This window comes from Aethalodelphis obliquidens, unplaced genomic scaffold (genome assembly GCF_003676395.1).
Source record: "Aethalodelphis obliquidens isolate GAN/ISIS:26980383/991018 unplaced genomic scaffold, ASM367639v1 scaffold11, whole genome shotgun sequence".
NCBI classification, from domain to species: Eukaryota; Metazoa; Chordata; class Mammalia; order Artiodactyla; family Delphinidae; genus Aethalodelphis; species Aethalodelphis obliquidens.
Window position 1 is genome coordinate 38,333,866 of NW_020837955.1, and position 17,993 is coordinate 38,351,858.

General features: G+C 37.2%; 1 protein-coding gene across 5 annotated transcripts in view; it reads right to left on the bottom strand.

Annotated features, from left to right (window-relative positions):
• EEF1AKMT2 (EEF1A lysine methyltransferase 2) overlaps nucleotides 1-17,725 on the bottom strand; it is a 72,926-nt gene extending 55,201 nt beyond the window's left edge. For 4 of the 5 annotated variants that reach the window (XM_027112879.1, XM_027112878.1, XM_027112882.1 and 1 more), the window contains exons 1-4: nucleotides 17,471-17,583; nucleotides 16,351-16,416; nucleotides 15,725-15,839; nucleotides 1,244-1,351 (exon numbers count right to left, since the gene is read on the bottom strand). In XM_027112879.1, coding sequence (XP_026968680.1) covers nucleotides 1,244-1,351; nucleotides 15,725-15,839; nucleotides 16,351-16,416; nucleotides 17,471-17,580 — 399 coding nt within the window. In that variant the 5' untranslated portion in view covers nucleotides 17,581-17,583. The other variant, XM_027112881.1, reaches the window with a different exon arrangement.
• Between the last annotated feature and the right edge of the window lie 268 nt (nucleotides 17,726-17,993).

The following is a 17,993-nucleotide window of genomic DNA, read 5'->3' on the forward strand; positions in this document are numbered from 1 at the left end:
GGAAAGAGGTAAGAAACGAGGGGCTTTGTAAGGCTGGGTGGGCGTTCAGATCCCATTCTGAGTGCAACGGGGAAGCCCTTGGAGGCTTGTGAGCAAGGAAGTGACACAAGCTGATTTATATTTTAAAAACTAACTCTGGGTACCCTGTGGTAATGGACAGCAGGGCGGCAAGAGTGGAAACAGGAAGGCTAAGTAAGAGGCTACTACAGTCATCTAAGTGAGAAATGATGGTGGCTTAGATCTGGGAGGTAGCAGTGGAAATATCAAGAAATGATCACATTCCTGATATACTCTGAAGATAAAACCAACAAAATTGGCTATAGGATTTGTTGTTGTTGTTGGCGCCTTGAGGCTTTCAGGATCCTAGTTCTCCAACGGGGAGTGAACCCGGACCACAGTAGTAAAAGCGCCAAGTCCTAACCACTGGACTGCCAGGGAATTCCCTGTTATAGGATTTAAAGGAAAGAGTGGGGTAGGGGATGGGAGGTGCGTGAGAAGTTTAATGAAGAAACCAAGAGTTTCACTTTGGACCAATTAAGAGACTTTTAGCTATCCAAGTGGAACTATAGAATAAGCAGTGTTTATATAATTCTAGAGCTCAAAGGAGAAGCCTGGGATAAAAATATAAATGCAAGAGTCATCATCTCGGGCTTCCCTGGTGGCGCAGCGGTTGAGAGTCCACCTGCCGATGCAGGGGACACGGGGTCGTGCCCTGGTCCGGGAAGATCCCACATGCTGCGGAGCGGCTGGGCCCGTGAGCCATGGCCGCTGAGCCTGCGCGTCCGGAGCCTGTGCTCCGCAATGGGAGAGGCCACTACAGTGAGAGGCCCGCGTACGGCAAAACAAACAAAAAAAAAAGAGTCATCATCTCCTCACAGATCAGAGGGCAAAACATAAACTGAGTAATCTTTGGTGGCATTATACTACTTTAGGCATTTACAACTTTTTGATCTAGTTAATCCAAAGTTAGCTATTATTTGTGTGTATTTGCAAAAAAAAAAAAGAGCGAGAGAAAGAATAAACATACTTGCACACAAGGAAGAGGAGAAAATAACTTTCCCAAACTGACTAGACTGAAAATTTTAATACTGTCACTTAAAAAGTATCATTTTGGATTATTTATGATTGACCCTTAATTTATGAGCTCAAAGATGTCAGCAAATTAATATACTTCAGAAACATTTAAACTTTATAACTTATTACAAAGAAAAATAACAGTTACAGTAATATAAATAATAGTTACCTTCAACTTAATGTTAGCTAAACCTTCTTTCTCTATAATATTTCCAGAAAGCTGTATTGCAGAAGGAGAGTAATCAATTCCAGTAATATTAGAGAAACCAAATTTTGCCTAGGGACAGAGAAATAATATTATACTTTAGTTTTCAAAAGTTTTAAATACTGTTTTACCTATGAATTATATTATTCCTTTAGGACTGGGGCTGTTTTTTTTTTTTAATATATCAAATGACATATACTATCCAATAATCTAAAATGTTTAAATTTTATTGTAGAATCTAAATAGAAACTAAAAGTTTAAATTTATATAATGTGACAATTTATTCTTTTATAATATTTGATTTCTTTCTCAAAAGGAAATTCATTTTCTTAAAGACAACGAGAATATATGTGTATTTCGGCCCTAAAGCAGAAAAATGTAGTATTAACTTCTAATGCTGATATGCTTTAATTCACACAAAAATCTGTCATAGATTTTACTTAACACAATTAAGTTACATGAATAAATTAAATGCGTATGTAATAAGTTCTTGCTTTTAAAAATTTTCCTTCAGTGTACTTATAAATCATGCAATTCTCCACCAACCATGTGATCATTAACCATCTTACATTTGTATAGTATTTTTCGTTTTTGAAATATTTCATACATTCCAACAGACCTTTACAAAAAACCTGTGAGATAAATTGGGCAGGTATTAATACCCCCAAAGAGTTAAAGAAAGCTCACTGGACTTAAGAGGTTTGAGACTAAACCTGCAGTCCAGCTGTTTACTAACAATATTAACCCATCTAAGGGTGTGTGGAGCCTGAGGCAGAAGCATGATGGCCTCTGGTCTTCACCTCTAACTATGCTGAACATTGTAAGACCAATCAGACTAAAGAAAATATCAAAGGAAATTTGAAGAAGAACAGAAGTTGCAGAGTAGAGTGTAGCCTGAAATTCTCTTCCAGCTCTTCACCATTTACTAAATGGTTACTTCCTTCAAAACTACTTAACCTACTCCAACACCATCCATTTAAGACTTATTTAGACTTTTCAACCTTAAGTGACTGATTCCTAATCTAAACTCAATTAACACAACAATCATTTTCCGCAGGGCATTTTGCTCCCTTTGATCATTTTTATTTTTAGTCTTAAGGTCTAATATCCCTTCTTTGATGCCAACCTCCTATTCTTTTAGTGATCTCAATCCATATTCTTCAAGATCTTCATTTTCTCCCAGTTTCCCTCATTTATCAGACCTAGAATGCAGGATGATTCTATTAATTGACTCTTACCAGTTCCTTCTTCTCCAAGCCTGTTTATTCTTCCCTTAGAATTTATAAAAATCATATGTAGATGTTTTAAGTTTCTAGAACAATCATCCTCAAACTACTGCCAACATTTTTCACATTCAATTTCTGGCACTCAGTGAGAAATAAGCAGACATTCAAGGAAATAATAAATGACCAAAAACCAAAGGGAAAAAACTTACATTAGAAAAAGACCCACAGGAGAATCAAATAAAAGAATGATCAGAAACATATTTAAAAAACTGAAATAAATGACAATTTGGAGAATTGTGACAGAGAACTGAAAACTATAACAAACAAACATACAAATAAGAGAATTTTAAAATGCAATGATTAAATTAAGATACTCAAGGATGGACTTGATAGGAGATTGGACGCACACACAAAATAGTGAAGTGGAAGAAAAGTCAGAATACCACTTTAAGCACAGAATGACAGAAGGATGGAAAATTAAAAACAGGAAAGAACATAAAAGACATAATATGGCACAGAGTATAAGATCTAAATATATATAATAGAAGTCTTAGAAAAAGAGGAAATAAGAATAGGGCAGAAGAGAAAATGACATATGACTGAGAACTTTCTAATTTTGAAAAAGGATCCCAAGCCACAGATTCAAGAAGCACTATAAACTCAAGGCATGATAAAAACAAAGATAGTATAGTATAATATATATCTGATAAAACATATAATTTATATTATATACAAATAGTATAATATATCTGATGAAAACCAAAATCAGAAAAATCTCAAAAGCATTCAGGGAGTGGGGTGGGGGATACAACGCGACAGATTACCTGCAAAATACCAACAGTAAGACTGACAGCTGGCCATAAGTCATAAAGAATGGAAGCCAGAAAACAACAAAAGGAAAATGCCAATCTAAAATTATATCCCAGCAAAAAAAACAAAAAAGTATGTATGTGTGTGTGTGTGTGTGTGTGTGTGTGTGTGTGTGTGTGTATCTATCAAAAATGTAGGTGGTCACTGAAAAAGCACCGAATATAAGCAATGACTGTTAGCATGACAAAAATACAGAAAACTAAACATTATGTGTCACATAGGCAAATATACATGACCACCTATTAAATTTACTTGTTTTAAAAAAACTGAATTTGATAAAAATCTATGGATCAGAGGTAAAGAAACTTTTTCTTTAAAGGAACAGAGCATAAATATTTTACACTTTTCCAGTCATACAATCCCTGTCACAAGTACTCAACTCTACTACTGTAGCACATAAGCAGCTACAGACAAAGCTGTATTCCAAGAAATATTTATAAAAACAGGGGAAGCCTAGATTTGACTGATAAACTATAGTTTGCTGACCCTTTTTCTAGATTTAACTTCCAACCCACAGAAAACACAGGGGACAGAAAACATGTTAAATAATACTACAGAGATGCAATTAGAAAGTCCACACTGTGGTAAATCATTTGGGACTAATAAACTACCTTCTACAACAAATAAATCACCAAGTTACATAAAGAAAAAGTGTAGGGAGAACTTAAAAGAGCCTTCGGAGACTATCAGCCAACTGCAATATGTGGACTCAATAACAGAATGGAAATGACAGAAGAAAAGTCAGTGAACTTGAAGACACATCAATACTAGTTATCAAATCTAATCAACAGAGAAAAATAATCGGAAAAGAATGAACAGGTCCTAAAGCTTCAGGGACCTGTGGGACAATACGAAGAGGCTTAACGTTGATGTTTACAGACTCTCAAAAGGAAAGGAGAATGTGATTCAGAGGAAAAAAAAAAAATTGAAAACATCCCAAATTTGGCAAAAGACTTAAGTTCTCAGATTCAAAAAGCTCAGTGAACCCCAAACAGAATAAGGAGAAAGAAATCCAAGCAGCAGTACATCATAATTAAACTGGTAAAAACTAAAAGACAATGGAAAAAATCTTGAAAGCATCTAGAAAACTGATGCATTACTTACAGGAACACAACAATTCAGATGACTGCAGATTTCTCATCAAAAACTATGGAGGTCACACAACATTTTTAAAGTACTGAAAGAACAGTTAATTCAGAATTCTATATTCAGCAAAAACATCCCTCAGGAATGAAGGTGAGATAAAGACATTCTCAGTTGAAGAAACACTAAGAAAATTTCTTGCCAGGAAAGCTGCTCTAAAATCATTCCTGAAGGAAGTTCTTTAGACAGAAGGTAAATAATACCAAAACAAACGAACAAACAAACTTGGAAGATCAGGAATGAAGAAAAAAGCTGCAAAAGTAAATATCTGTGTTAACATAATTAACTACTATTCTCCTTTGAAAGGAAACATTATAGCATTATCCTACAGGATTTTCAATGTAAAGGTAATATTTAAGACAACTGCAATATAAAGAAGGGAAGATTAAAAAACTCACAGGTGGTTAAGGTTTTCACATACCACATGGAACGGTAAAACACTGATTCTAAGTAGATTGTGTAAATAAAGTATGTATATTATAATCGTACAGCAACCACTAAAAAAGCCAAAAAGATACAGTCATTACAGCAACCACTAAAGAAACTATACAAAGACATTTATACAACTAGATATATCTAATTAAAATGGAATACTAAGAAATGTCCAAATAAAGCAAAATAAGCAGGAAAGGAGAAAGGGAAGAATGAAAAAACAGAGGTAACAAAGAGAAAAGAAATAATAAAATGGTAGACCTAAATCCAAATGTTCTAAATATACCAATTAAAGGATAGCGATTATTAGAAAGGATAAAAAAACATGACCCAACTATATGCTGGCTACAAGAAAGTCACTTCAAATATAATGATATAGGTTGGTTCAAAGAGAAAGAATAGAAAAGGATATACCATGCAAAAACTCATTTTGGCCTGCGTACCAAAAAAAAAAAAGCAAAAACTCATTTTAAAAAGTTGAACTTCACACCCACAAGGATGGTTACAATCAAAAAGATAATAAAAAGCATTGGTGAGAATATGGAAAAACTGGAACTCACATACAGTGCGCATGGAAGTGTATAATGGTGTAGCCACTGTGAAAACAGTCTAGCAGTTTCTCAAAAGGTTAGAGTAACCATATGAACCTGGGTATATACCCAAGAGAAATGAAAATATATGTCCATACAAAAACTTATACATGAATTTTCACAGCAGCATTTTTCATAATAGCCGAAAAGCAGAAACAACTTAAATGTCCATCAGCTGGCGAGTGGATAAACAAAATGTGGTAAACCCATCCAACAGAATATTAATTGGACAAGAGGAAAGAGTATTGATACATGCTACAGTATGGATGAACTTTGAGAACATTATGTTAAATGAAAGAAGCCAGACACAAAAGACTACATATTGATGATTCCATTTATATGAAATGCCCACAATAGACAAATCCACAGACACAGAATGTAGATTAGTGGTTGCCAGGGGTTGAAGGGAATGGGGAATAAGGAGTGAACGATAATGAATATAGGGTTTCTTCTTGGGGTGATGAAAATCTTCAGGAATTAAAATAGTGGCGATGGTTGTACAAATTTGTGAATATACTAAAAACCACTTTCAAAGGGTAGATTTTATGGTATGTGGATTATATCTCAATTTTTTAAAAAAGCTGGAGTGGCTTTATTATTAGCATCAAAGTAAAATCAAAGTAAAGAAAACTACCAATGTTAAAGAGGAACATTATACAATAAATGGGTCAATTCATCAATACACAAACACATAAAATCCTAAATGTGTAACCTCTGAACAACAGAGTTTGAAAATACATGTAGCAAAAACTGACAGAAATAAAAGTTAAAATAGACAAATCTACCAATACGGTCAGACACTTCAACATTACTATTTCCATAATTAATAGCACTAATAGACAGAAAATCAGTAAAGGTATAGAAATGAACAACACCATCAAACACCATAAGTCTAGTTAACATATACAGAATACTCTATCCAGTAACAGCAGAATACACATTTTTTTCAAGTGCACATGAAACATTCACCAAGATGGATATATCCTGGATCATAAAACAAAGTAACACATTTAAAAGAATTTAAATCATACAAAGTATGTTCTCTGACATAATCGAATTAGACTAGAAGTCAAAAGCAGAAAGAGAAAAATCCACAACATGTGGAAATTAAACAACAGAATTCTAAATAATCTGGATCAAAGAAGAAAATTAGAGAATTCCCTGGTGGTCCAGTGGTTAGGACTCCACACTTTTCACAGCCAGGGGCCCGGGTTCAATCCCTGGTTGGGGAACTAAGATCCTGCAAGACTCACGGCACAGCCAAAAAAAAAGAAGAAAATAAAAATACAGCATATCAAATTTGTGCGGTGCAGGAGCACCTACAGAAAAATTTATAGCACTTATATCATTAAATGTTTACATGAGAAAAGAAGGAAAGTCCCAAATCAATAATCTAAGCTTCTACCTTAAGAAGCTAGAAAAAAAGAGCAAGAATAAATTAAAAGCAAAAAGAATGAAAAAATAATAAAATTAAGAGCAGAACCCATTGAAACTGAAACATAAAAGCAATAGAGAAAGTCAATGAAAACAAAAGCAACTTTTTATAAAAGATAGAAAAAATGAATCTCTAGCATCACTATCAAAGAAAAAGAGAGAGAAGACACAAGTTACCAACATTAGGAATGAACAAGGGGATTTCAATACAGACCCAACAGACTTTAAAAGGACAATAAGAGAATACTGTGCAGAACTCTATACACACAAATTCACAATGGACTAATTCCTCAAAAACCACAAACCACGCAAACTCACTCAAATGAAATAAATAACCTAAATAGGACTGTGACTATTAAAGAAATTTTATTCATATTTTAAACCTTCAGAAAAGAAATTTCCGGGTTAAATGGTTTAATTGCAAATTCTACCAAACACTCAAGAAGAAATAACACTAGTGCTACACAATATCTTAAAAAATTTAAAAAGGAGGGAATTCTTCCCCACTCATTTTATAAGGCCATCAATGCCCTGAGACCAAAACCAAATAAAGATAATACAGGACTGCAGGGAAACTGCAGACCAATATCCCTCAGGAATACAGATGTAGGGAATTCCCTGGCAGTCCAGTGGTTAAGACTTCACCTTCCAATGAAGGGGGTATGGGTTCAATTCCTGGTCGAGCTAAGATCCCACATGCCTAGTGGCCAAAAAACCAAAACATAAAACAGAAACAACACTGTAACAAATTCAATAGAGACTTTAAAAATGGTCCACATCAAAAAAATCTCTTTTTAAAATTAATTAATTTATTTGGTTGTGCCAGGTCTTAGTTGTGGCAGGCAGGCTCCTTAGTTGTGGCATGCGAACTCTTAGTTGTGGCACGCGTGTGGGATCTAGTTCCCTGACCAGGGATCCAACCCGGGTCCCCTTGCACTGGGAGCGCAGAGTCTTATCCACTGCACCACCAGGGAAGTCCCCAAAAAAAAGCTTAAAAAAAATACAGATTTAAAAGTTCTCAACAAAATAGTAACAAATTGAATCTAGCAATACAGAAACAGAATTATACATTATGACCAAATGGGGCTTATTCCACAAGTGCAATACTGGTTCAATATCTGAAAATCAATTAAGATAATCCACCATATTAACAGTCTAAAGAAAAAACACCTCATGATTATATTCACTAATGCAAAAAAATTTTATTTTATTTTATTATTTTTTTAACGAAATTCAAGAAATACGTCCTAAAAATACAAGGGAACTTCTTCAACCTGATAAAGGGCATCTAATAAAATCCTGCAGCTAACATCATCCGTAATGGTGAAAAACTGAAGACTTTCCCCCTGAGATGGGAACAAGGCAGGAACGTGCCATCACCAGTCCTAGTCAATACCATATTGGAAGACCTAGGTAGTGTAATCAGGCAAGAAAAAAAAAGGCATGCATATTGGAAAGAATGAAATAAAACTGTCCCCATTCACAAATGGCATGACTGTCTACATAGAAAATCCCAGAAAATCCACTTAAACCTCCTAGAACTAATAATATGCAAGATTACAGGATACAAAGGCAACACAAAAATCAACCATATTTCTAGCAATAAACGATTAGAAACTGAATTTCAAAAAGCAATACCATTTTAAATACTCCAAAAACAAATATATAGGTATAAGTCTAAAAAATATGCACAGGATCTGCATGCTGAATGAAAACCAAAAAATGCTGAGGAAAGAAATCCAGGAAGACCTAAATGAATGAAGAGAGACACTATGTTCATAAACTGGAAGACTCAAGATAGTAAAGATGTTGATTCTCCTCAAATCACAGATTTAGCTCAATTTCAATGAAATTTTCAACATGGATTCTTTTGTAGATATTTACAAACTAATTCTTAAATTTATTTGGAAAGGTAAAGGAACTAGAATGGCCAATACAACATTTGAAAAAGAATAAAGTTGAGAGACTCACACTACCCAACTTTTAAGATGTACTAAAAAGCTACACTAATCAAGATAGCATCCAGAGGATGTCACCATGAATTCTTCCAAACATTTAAGAAAGAAACAAAACTAATCTTACAAAAATCCTCTGAAAAAAATAAAAACAGAGACAAGTCTCACCTCATTTTATCAGACCAGCATAACCTTGACACAAAAACTTTACATTAAAATTGCAAGTAAGCACAACTGGACAGCCCGCATGCCTCAACGAAAGATCCCGCATGCCGCAACTAAGACCCTATGCAGCCAAAAATAAAGTAAATAAATATTTTTAAAAATAAAATTGCAAGTAAGGAAAATTACTGGCTAATCTCTCTCATGAAGCTATATAATTCCTAAGTAGAATACTACCAAATCAAATCCAACAATATATGAAAAGGATAATACATCACAATCAAACTTGGTTTACTTCAGGAACGGAAATTTTTTATAACATTGAACAATCACTACAATTATCTCAATAAAAATGTCAATTAAAAAAAAAAACTGGGCTTCCCTGGTGGCACAGTGGTTGAGAGTCCGCCTGCCAATGCAGGGGACACGGGTTCGAGCCCTGGTCCAGGAAGATCCTACATGCCGCAGAGCAACTAAGCCCGTGCGCCACAACTGCTGAGCCTGTGCTCTAGAGCCCGTGAGCCGCAACTACTGAGCCTGCATGCCACAACTACTGAAGCCCACGCACCTAGAGCCCGTGCTCTGCAACAAGACAAGCCACCTCAATGAGAAGCCCGCACACCATAACAAAGAGTAGCCCCCGCTCACCGCAACTAGAGAAAGCCCGCACACAGCAACGAAGACCCAACGCAGCCAAAAATAAATAAATAAATAAATTTTTTAAATTGAGGACCCCCACCAAAATCAATCAGTTCAACTCTAACAGAATCAAGAAGAAAAATCATCTGATCATATCAATGAATATTAAAGAAAGCAACTGATCGAGTTCAACAACCCAACCATTATGATTAAAAACTCTTAACAAACTAGAATATAAAGGAACAGCCTCAATCTGGATGACTACCTGTAAAAACCTAGAGCTAACATCATATTTAACAGTGAAATATTAGAAGCTTTCCTCTTCTAATAGGCAGTGTTAGAAGGCTATCTGCCTTCACAATTTCTATTCAATGTTGACCTAGAGACTGCACAGCATTTTAATAAACAAAATATTAAGAATGGAATAGAAGAAATACAACTACTATTTACACATGACATTACAGTCTTTATAGAAAATCCAAAAGAATCTATAAATAAATAATTAGAATTAATGTGTGACTTACTGGATACAAGATCAATATAAAAATCTGTTGTACTTATACATAGCAGCAATAAACTATTAGAAAATAAAATTTAAAAGCATAACAATAATAGTCACAACAACAAAAAAATCTAGGAATCAACCAAGGAAAAATACTGGTTGGCCAAAAAGTTATTCTGGTTATTTGGGGTTTTTTTAAATATATTTTTAAATTTATTTTTGGCTGCGTTGGGTCTTCATTGCTGTGTGCGGGCTTTCTCTAGTTGCGGTGGGCAGGGGCTACTCTTCGTTGTGGTGCGCAGGCTTCTCATTGAGGTGGCTTCTCTTGTTGCGGAGCACGGGCTCTAGGCGCGCGGGCTTCAGTAGTTGTGGCGCGCAGGCTCAGCAGTTGTGGCACACAGGCTTAGTTGCTCCGTGGCATGTGGGATCTTCCCAGACCAGGGCTCGAACCCATGTCCCCTGCACTGGCAGGCGGATTCTTAACCACTGCGCCACCAGGGAAGTCCCTGTTTGGTTTTAAGTAAAAATAAGACACATTTTTCATTTTCACCAAGAACTTTATTGAACAATGTATTCATTAACCGAGCAAACTTTTTGGCCAACCCAATATATAAGATCTCTGTACAGAAAATCTCTATACAGACAAAATACTACTGAGAGAAAATTAAGAACTAAATAAATGGAGGAACACATCATGTTCATGGATTCACTCGATACTATAAACATGTAAATCCTCCTCAAACTGATCCATAAATTCAATACAATCCTAATCAAAATCCCAGGGTGGGTTTTGTTTTTTTCCTGAAAAGTGATGATTCTAAAATTTAAATAAATATGCAAAGAGCTAACTAACAACATACAAGACAACAATGGAAAAGCTATCAAAGTCAGAGAACTTACGTTAACCAAATGGGGAGACTTGTCCAGTAATTAGGACAATTTGGCATTGGCATAAGGATAAACAAACAGACCCAAAGGAATAGAACAGAGGATCCAGAAACAGACCCAAACACATACTATTACTGGACTTATGACAGAGGCACCCCTACAGTGCAGTGGGGGAAAGAGCAGACATTTCAATAAGTGGTGCTGGGTTATCTGAATATTCATAGGTAAAAAAAAAATAAACCTTGACTCTACCTCACAACATACACAGCAATTAATTGGGACCTAAATGTGAAAAGGAAAAGAACAAAGTTTCTAGAAAATCATATAGGAAAATATCATTTTGACTCTGGGTAGGCAGATTTACTACACAATATTCAAAAGCACTAACCATTTTTAAATGCTATATTAAACTTTAGTAAAATTAAAGAACTTCTGTTCATCAAAAGACACTATTACAGGGACTTCCCTGGTGGTCCAGCGGTTAAGATTCCAAGCTCCCAATGCAGGGGGCCTGGGTTCGATTCCTGGTCAGGGAACTAGATCCCTCATGCCGCAACTAAAAAGATCCCGCGTGACACAAGGAAACGCGACAAGAAATATCCTGCGCGCTGCAACTAAGACCTGGCGCAGCCAAATAAATAAATAAAAATTTTTTTAAAAGGTACTATTACAGGGCTTCCCTGGTGGCGCAGTGGTTGAGAGTCCGCCTGCCTTTGCAGGGGACACGGGTTCATGCCCCGGTCCGGGAAGATCCCACATGCCGCGGAGCGGCTGGGCCCGTGAGGCATGGCCGCTGAGCCTGCACATCCGGAGCCTGTGCTCCGCAACAGGAGAGGCCACAGCAGTGAGAGGCCCGCGTACCGCAAAAAAAAAAAAAAGATACTATTACAAAAGTGAAGAGACAAGCGACACACCAGATACAAAGGTTATATACACAGAATATATAAAAAACTCCTACAAATCAATAAAAGAAAGGCAACCCAATCTTTAAATAAGCGAAAGCTTGAATAGGCATTTCACAAAAAAGAACAGCCAAATAGACAGCATATGAAGATATGCTCAATATCCTTAGACATCACGGAAATGAGAATAAAACCACAAGATACCACTACACACCTAGCAGAATCACTGAAATTGGATAAGCTGACAAGAGCAGGTGTTGGCAAGGATGTGGAGCTACTAGAATTCTCACACACTGCCAGTAGGAGTGCAAACTAGTGCAACCAATTTGGAAAACTGTCTGGCAGTATTCATAATAACACAGTGCTGGAAATGAGTCAAATGACTATCAACAGGAGGATGAAGGAATAAAATGAATGAATAAATCAATAAATAAATTGTGGTATTTTCATATAGTACAGTACTAACCACAATGAAATGAAGCACTCTAGTGCTACACACAATATGAAAGACCATGGGTAAACCTAACAAAGCCATGCTCAGCAAAAGAAACCATATCAAAAAAGTGCATACCCAAAGATACTACTCACATCAAGTCAACAAGAGGCAAAACTCAATGAAATGGAAAAAGGATAATCTTTTCAACAAATGACGGATGGAACAATTCAACATTCACATACCAAAAAAAATTAACCCCAACCAGTATCTCAAACCTTCTACAAAAATTAATTCAAAACAAATAATAGATCTAAATGTAAAAATTTTAAACTTTTAGAAGAAAACCTAGAAGACCTATGTGACCTTAAGTTAGGCAAAGAGTTCTTTAATATGACAACAAAAGCACGATCCACATACGAAAAAATTAATAAATGTGACTTCATAAAAATGAATTTCTGCTCTTCAGAAGATATTGTTAAAGAGAATGAAAAACAACAAGCGAACAAATGAGAGAAAACATTTGCATATCACATACCTGACAAGGAACTTATATCCACAATACATAAAGAATCCTCAAATCTTAATAAGTTAACAGGCAACCCCATTTAAAAATAGGCCAAAGATTTGAACACACATTTCACCAAAGATATACAGATGGCAAAAGAGCACATGAAAAGGTAATCAAAGTCATTAGGAAAATGCTAATTAAAACCACAATAAGAAACCAGTACAGCTGACATGAAAAATAGCCTAACTTATGATGACAGAAGTCAAAATAATCATTACCTTTAGGAGGGAATGAGTGGGAGGGGACACAAGGGGGCTTCTTCTATGGTGTTAATAATGTTTTCTTTGTTGATCAGGTTGGTGAGTTACACACAATTATTCATTTTGTAAAACCTGTACACTTATGACCTATTCACTTTTCTACACGGATATTATACTTTATTCAGTAAGTTCACATTAAAAAAGAAAAAAACTTCCCAAAGCGACTCCACATCTAGGTAGCTTCACCAGTGAATTCTACCAAACATTTAAGGAAGAAAAAACAATTGTCAACAAACTCTTTCAAAAAATAGATTCTTGTTTAATGATGTCAGCATAACTTGATACTAAACCCTGACAAGGACACTACAAGAAAGGAAAATTACAGGACAATCTCCCTCATGGACAAAGTTGCAAAAATCCTAAACAAAATATTAACAAAGTGAATCCAGTAATATATATATATAAGTTGGGTTTATTCCAGAAATGCACTTAACATTTGAAAATGATCAATGTAATTCACCTACATGAATAAAGGAAAAAATTCATATGGTTACCTCAACAGATACAGGAAAAACATTTAATCAACAACAACACACACCGTGAGCAAAGGAGAAAAACATTTAATCAACAACAACACACACCGTTAGCAAATCTGAAGTCTGATAACAGAGTTATCTACAAAACTAACTTACAAGATAACATCATACCTAACAGTGAAACACTGAACGTATTCTCTGAAAAGGGCGAAAAAAGACAAGGATGCCTTCTGTCACCACTTCTTTTCAACATTCTCCCAAAGGTCCCAAACAGTGTAATAAGGGGGGAAAAGTTACAAAGGATTGGAAAGGAAGAAATAAAACTATCATTATTTATAGTTTGCCTAATTATATATGTAGAAAATATAAAAGAATCTATAGTTAAACTATTAGTCTAAAAGGATAAATCATTAACCTCTACAAGTGAGCTATTAGAATCCGAAAGTATCTACAGGTAAACAACAGAGTGAATAAATAAAATTGTGGTATAATTGTACAAAGGATTCATATACAGCAACAAAAACGAATGAACTGCTATGTACAAGTTGAGTGAATCTCACAGAATGTTGACTGAAAGACACCAGAAAGAACACACTGAAGGCTTCCATTTATATCGAAAACAGACAAATTAATCAATGATGTTAAAACTCCTTGTAGTTGCCTTTAGAGAGGAAGGAGGAGCAATTTAGAGGATTATCAGGGAGTTTAAGGGGGGCTTCTAGAGTCTGTAATATTCTGTTTCTTGATTAGGGTGATAGGTGTGTTCACTTTGTAATAATTAATTGAGCCATACTCTTTTGGTTTGCACACTTTAATGTAGTTATGCTGCACCTCGTTTCAAAAAAATTTATTACAATTTTTTCTAATCACATTTCACTGCTTGAAACATTTTAACGGCTCCCCATAGACTAAGAGTAAAATCTAAGCTCTTAGGCATATGATACGGCTCCTACCTTTAATCTAAACCTCATCTCTATCTCACACATACACTTTATATTCTAATTTACCAAATTATTTATAGGGCCAGAACCTTCATGCCTTTAGATAATGTTTCCACTTCTTGAAATTCTCTCCCTCTTTACACTCTACCCACACTCAACACAATTTCCACCCAACTTGGATATTAGCTCCTCCAAGACCCTTCTTATCCCTCTTCCCCAAATCACTCCCTTTCCTATACTCAGTATATCTATTATTGCATACATCAAGCTACAGCATTAGCTATTTATGTCTATGTCAGTCTATCCTCTATTGTACTGTGAACAACTCAAGCACAAGGTCTAAATTTTCATACTGCCAGTGCCTACCACAAGGCTTGACAGGTGGTAGTCACTTAGCAAGTTTCACTGTTACGTACATAACCTTACAAGCTGAAACAGTAAAACCATCTAGGATGAAGCCTAAGTCTTACACCTCCTCCACAGCACTCGGCAGAGCAATGATACACTACAGGCATTAACGGTGATGGTTTAGCTAGTAGTAGAACCTGTACCAAAACTCAGTTCCATGGACAAAATGCTCTTTTCAAAGCATATGCAAAACACTCTTCAAAAACCATATGCTCACCTAAGAAAAGGGATGTATGTCCTACTGGAAATGTAAAAAAAATCATCATCCTTTTATACATACAGATTTCCAGAGTTTTGAGCTAGAAGAAACCAACAGAAATCACCTAGTCAAAATCTTTAGGAAAGAACTGAAGTCCAGAAAAAAAAGTGGCTTGCTCAAGGTTGAGACAATAGCAAGAAGGGCCAAGACTAGGACTCAGATCCCCTGGCTTCTCACTTAGTGCTTTCTCACAGCCCATGCAGCCTCCCTTTTGTACCATGTGACTTCTCAAGGTAAGTGGTACAACTACTTTACTACTTTGGATTTAGATAGCTAGTATCCTCAATTGCAAGATTTTTTTCTTAATTTCATTTTTAAATTTGGTTCTAACACATGAATACTAATAGTACCAACAAGTTCAACCAGGAAAACACCATTTCCAGTTCCAATATCAAGCACTGAAGCATCCAATGGAATCTTGTGTTTCTGCATCCACCTTATTAGTCGAGTCATACTCTCTTCTCCAAACCTATTAGAAACAGAGAATCAGTTAATCAAATAACAGAGGGATAGAGAACAAAGGTTATAACTACATTACACTCAAGCAGCTTATTCAGTTTGCTCAATTAAGTCTTTTTTGAAAGTAAGAAATAACATCTGTAACTGCTTAATCTTCATCTATACTATTATTCAGAAGAAAACACCCCCAAGAATAGAACAGAATAGCTAAGGTTGGTATGTTACTTATTAATGTTTCTCTACATCAGCATTAACACTTGTACATGTTGGTGGCTAAAACGTGCATTGCTTATTGAAAAAGGACAGTTATAAAATAAGGGTTATTTCCTAATACTGTCATCAAATTTAAATCTGGGCCATTAAAAGAGAAAAGAGACAGATTCTTTCAATCTACCCACCAAAGCCAGAATCAGTCCAAGGTTCCCAAGATTTCTAGGGTTTCTCTGGGATAAGCACTTAAAAGACACACACACCCCTACACAATCTTCTGGATCATAATCCCACTACTTTTTCTAACTTACCAGATTTCTCCTGTATCTCCATATTCTTGGAAAGTTTGCAGTTCTCTCTCATAGACAGCATCCCAACTATATGAATAATCAAATGCAAAGCAAATTATTCAATTAAACTGTATTATGAATTAAAGGTATATTTCTAATACATTACTGGGATAGTTATGACAGAAATTTAAAACATTATTAGTGTTGACAAGTGCACACCGCTCAATCTTTTAACATCCTTGTGTTAAAAGAATGAAAGAAATAAGTTTATACATGTAAAGCACTTACAACAATGCCTGACATTTAAAACGGTGTATGTTTTAGCTTAAAAAATACAAAGACGTATCTGTCCAAGGATCCCTAAGTCCCAAACACAAATCCAAAACTTGACTGTAAAGGCATAGTGTCATTACAGCACTTTTCAGTTTAAAATGTAAAGACACAATAATTTTCTACCAATTAGGTGGTTACTCACAATGGAATTCGCCAAAAATAAGCTCCGCTTAAAGGTTAAGTTTTAAGACTTACTCTCACTCCTTTTAAGGACTCCTCCTCCATCAATTGCCGTCTCTTCCTATTTCATGTCTATAGAAGCCCTTCTCCTCCTCCAAGTTACCTCTCATTCTTACCTTTCCCCACAGTCATTCATTCATCCATTAATCCATTAAGTAAGTGCTGAGCGTCTGCTTAGGTCAGACCACTTTCTCCTACTCCAAGATGCCCACTATCTCCTCGCTCCCTCCTTACACCATCCCCCCCCACTCCCACCCCTTCCAGCTTCCACGTCCCTGCCCTCGTCCCCTTAACCTTTTCAGCTTCCCAGCCGAGCAGTTCTCCTCCGGCCTCCTACCCTCGCCCACCAGCCGTATTCGTCAGCCCCGCCCACTTTCACCCCACGGGCCCCTTAGACGTCAACCCCTTGAAAAGCCTATTTACAGCCGCCAGTGTAGTCCCTCGGGATTCCATCCCTACGACCCCCGCCCCCGGACCCTCGTCCAAGGCGGCCCTTTAGGCTTCCTCCCGTCACGCCCCCTAAGCTCTCCCCATCTTCCGGGGCCGCCTAGGCCCCATCTCTCCTTCCCCTCCTGCGGCCCAGTCCGGGCAGCGCCGCTCACCCTCCCCTGCCCTGCGCCACACTCACTGCTCTCGGGTGCCCAGCGCAGACGGGGCGAAGCCATCCCCTCGGGGACTGCCCCCTCGAGACCGCGCCGCGGCCCCAGCGCCGCCGTCGTCGTCCGCGCCCTCGCTCATCGCGCTCCTTACCCCGGAGGGCCTTTGGGGCCGCCATAGAGACGTGGCGCGGGCAGAGCGGACGGGCGGGCTGGCGCCTCTAGGAGGCGGGAGTCGGCCCTCTCTACTGCTCCCGGCCCCGGTTGGGGTCCGCAGTCCTGCGCTTTTCCTGCAGCCACCCTGGTCCAGAGTCCCGGATCCCAAAGCCCAGAGTGGGCGGGGCGGGGCCTCGCCTCGGTCCCCACTCTCCCTCCAACCAGCGTCAGATGCACCCCCTTCTTCGAGGTGCCCGCCTAAGCACCACTATATTTGGGGACTGCTGTTCCTAAGGGACTGTTCAAGGTATTGCATTTTGGAAAAAGGCTGGCGGTGGGGGAGCCACACTGAATACCTAAGCCGACACTGCTCAACCCAAATGTACAAATCACCTCATC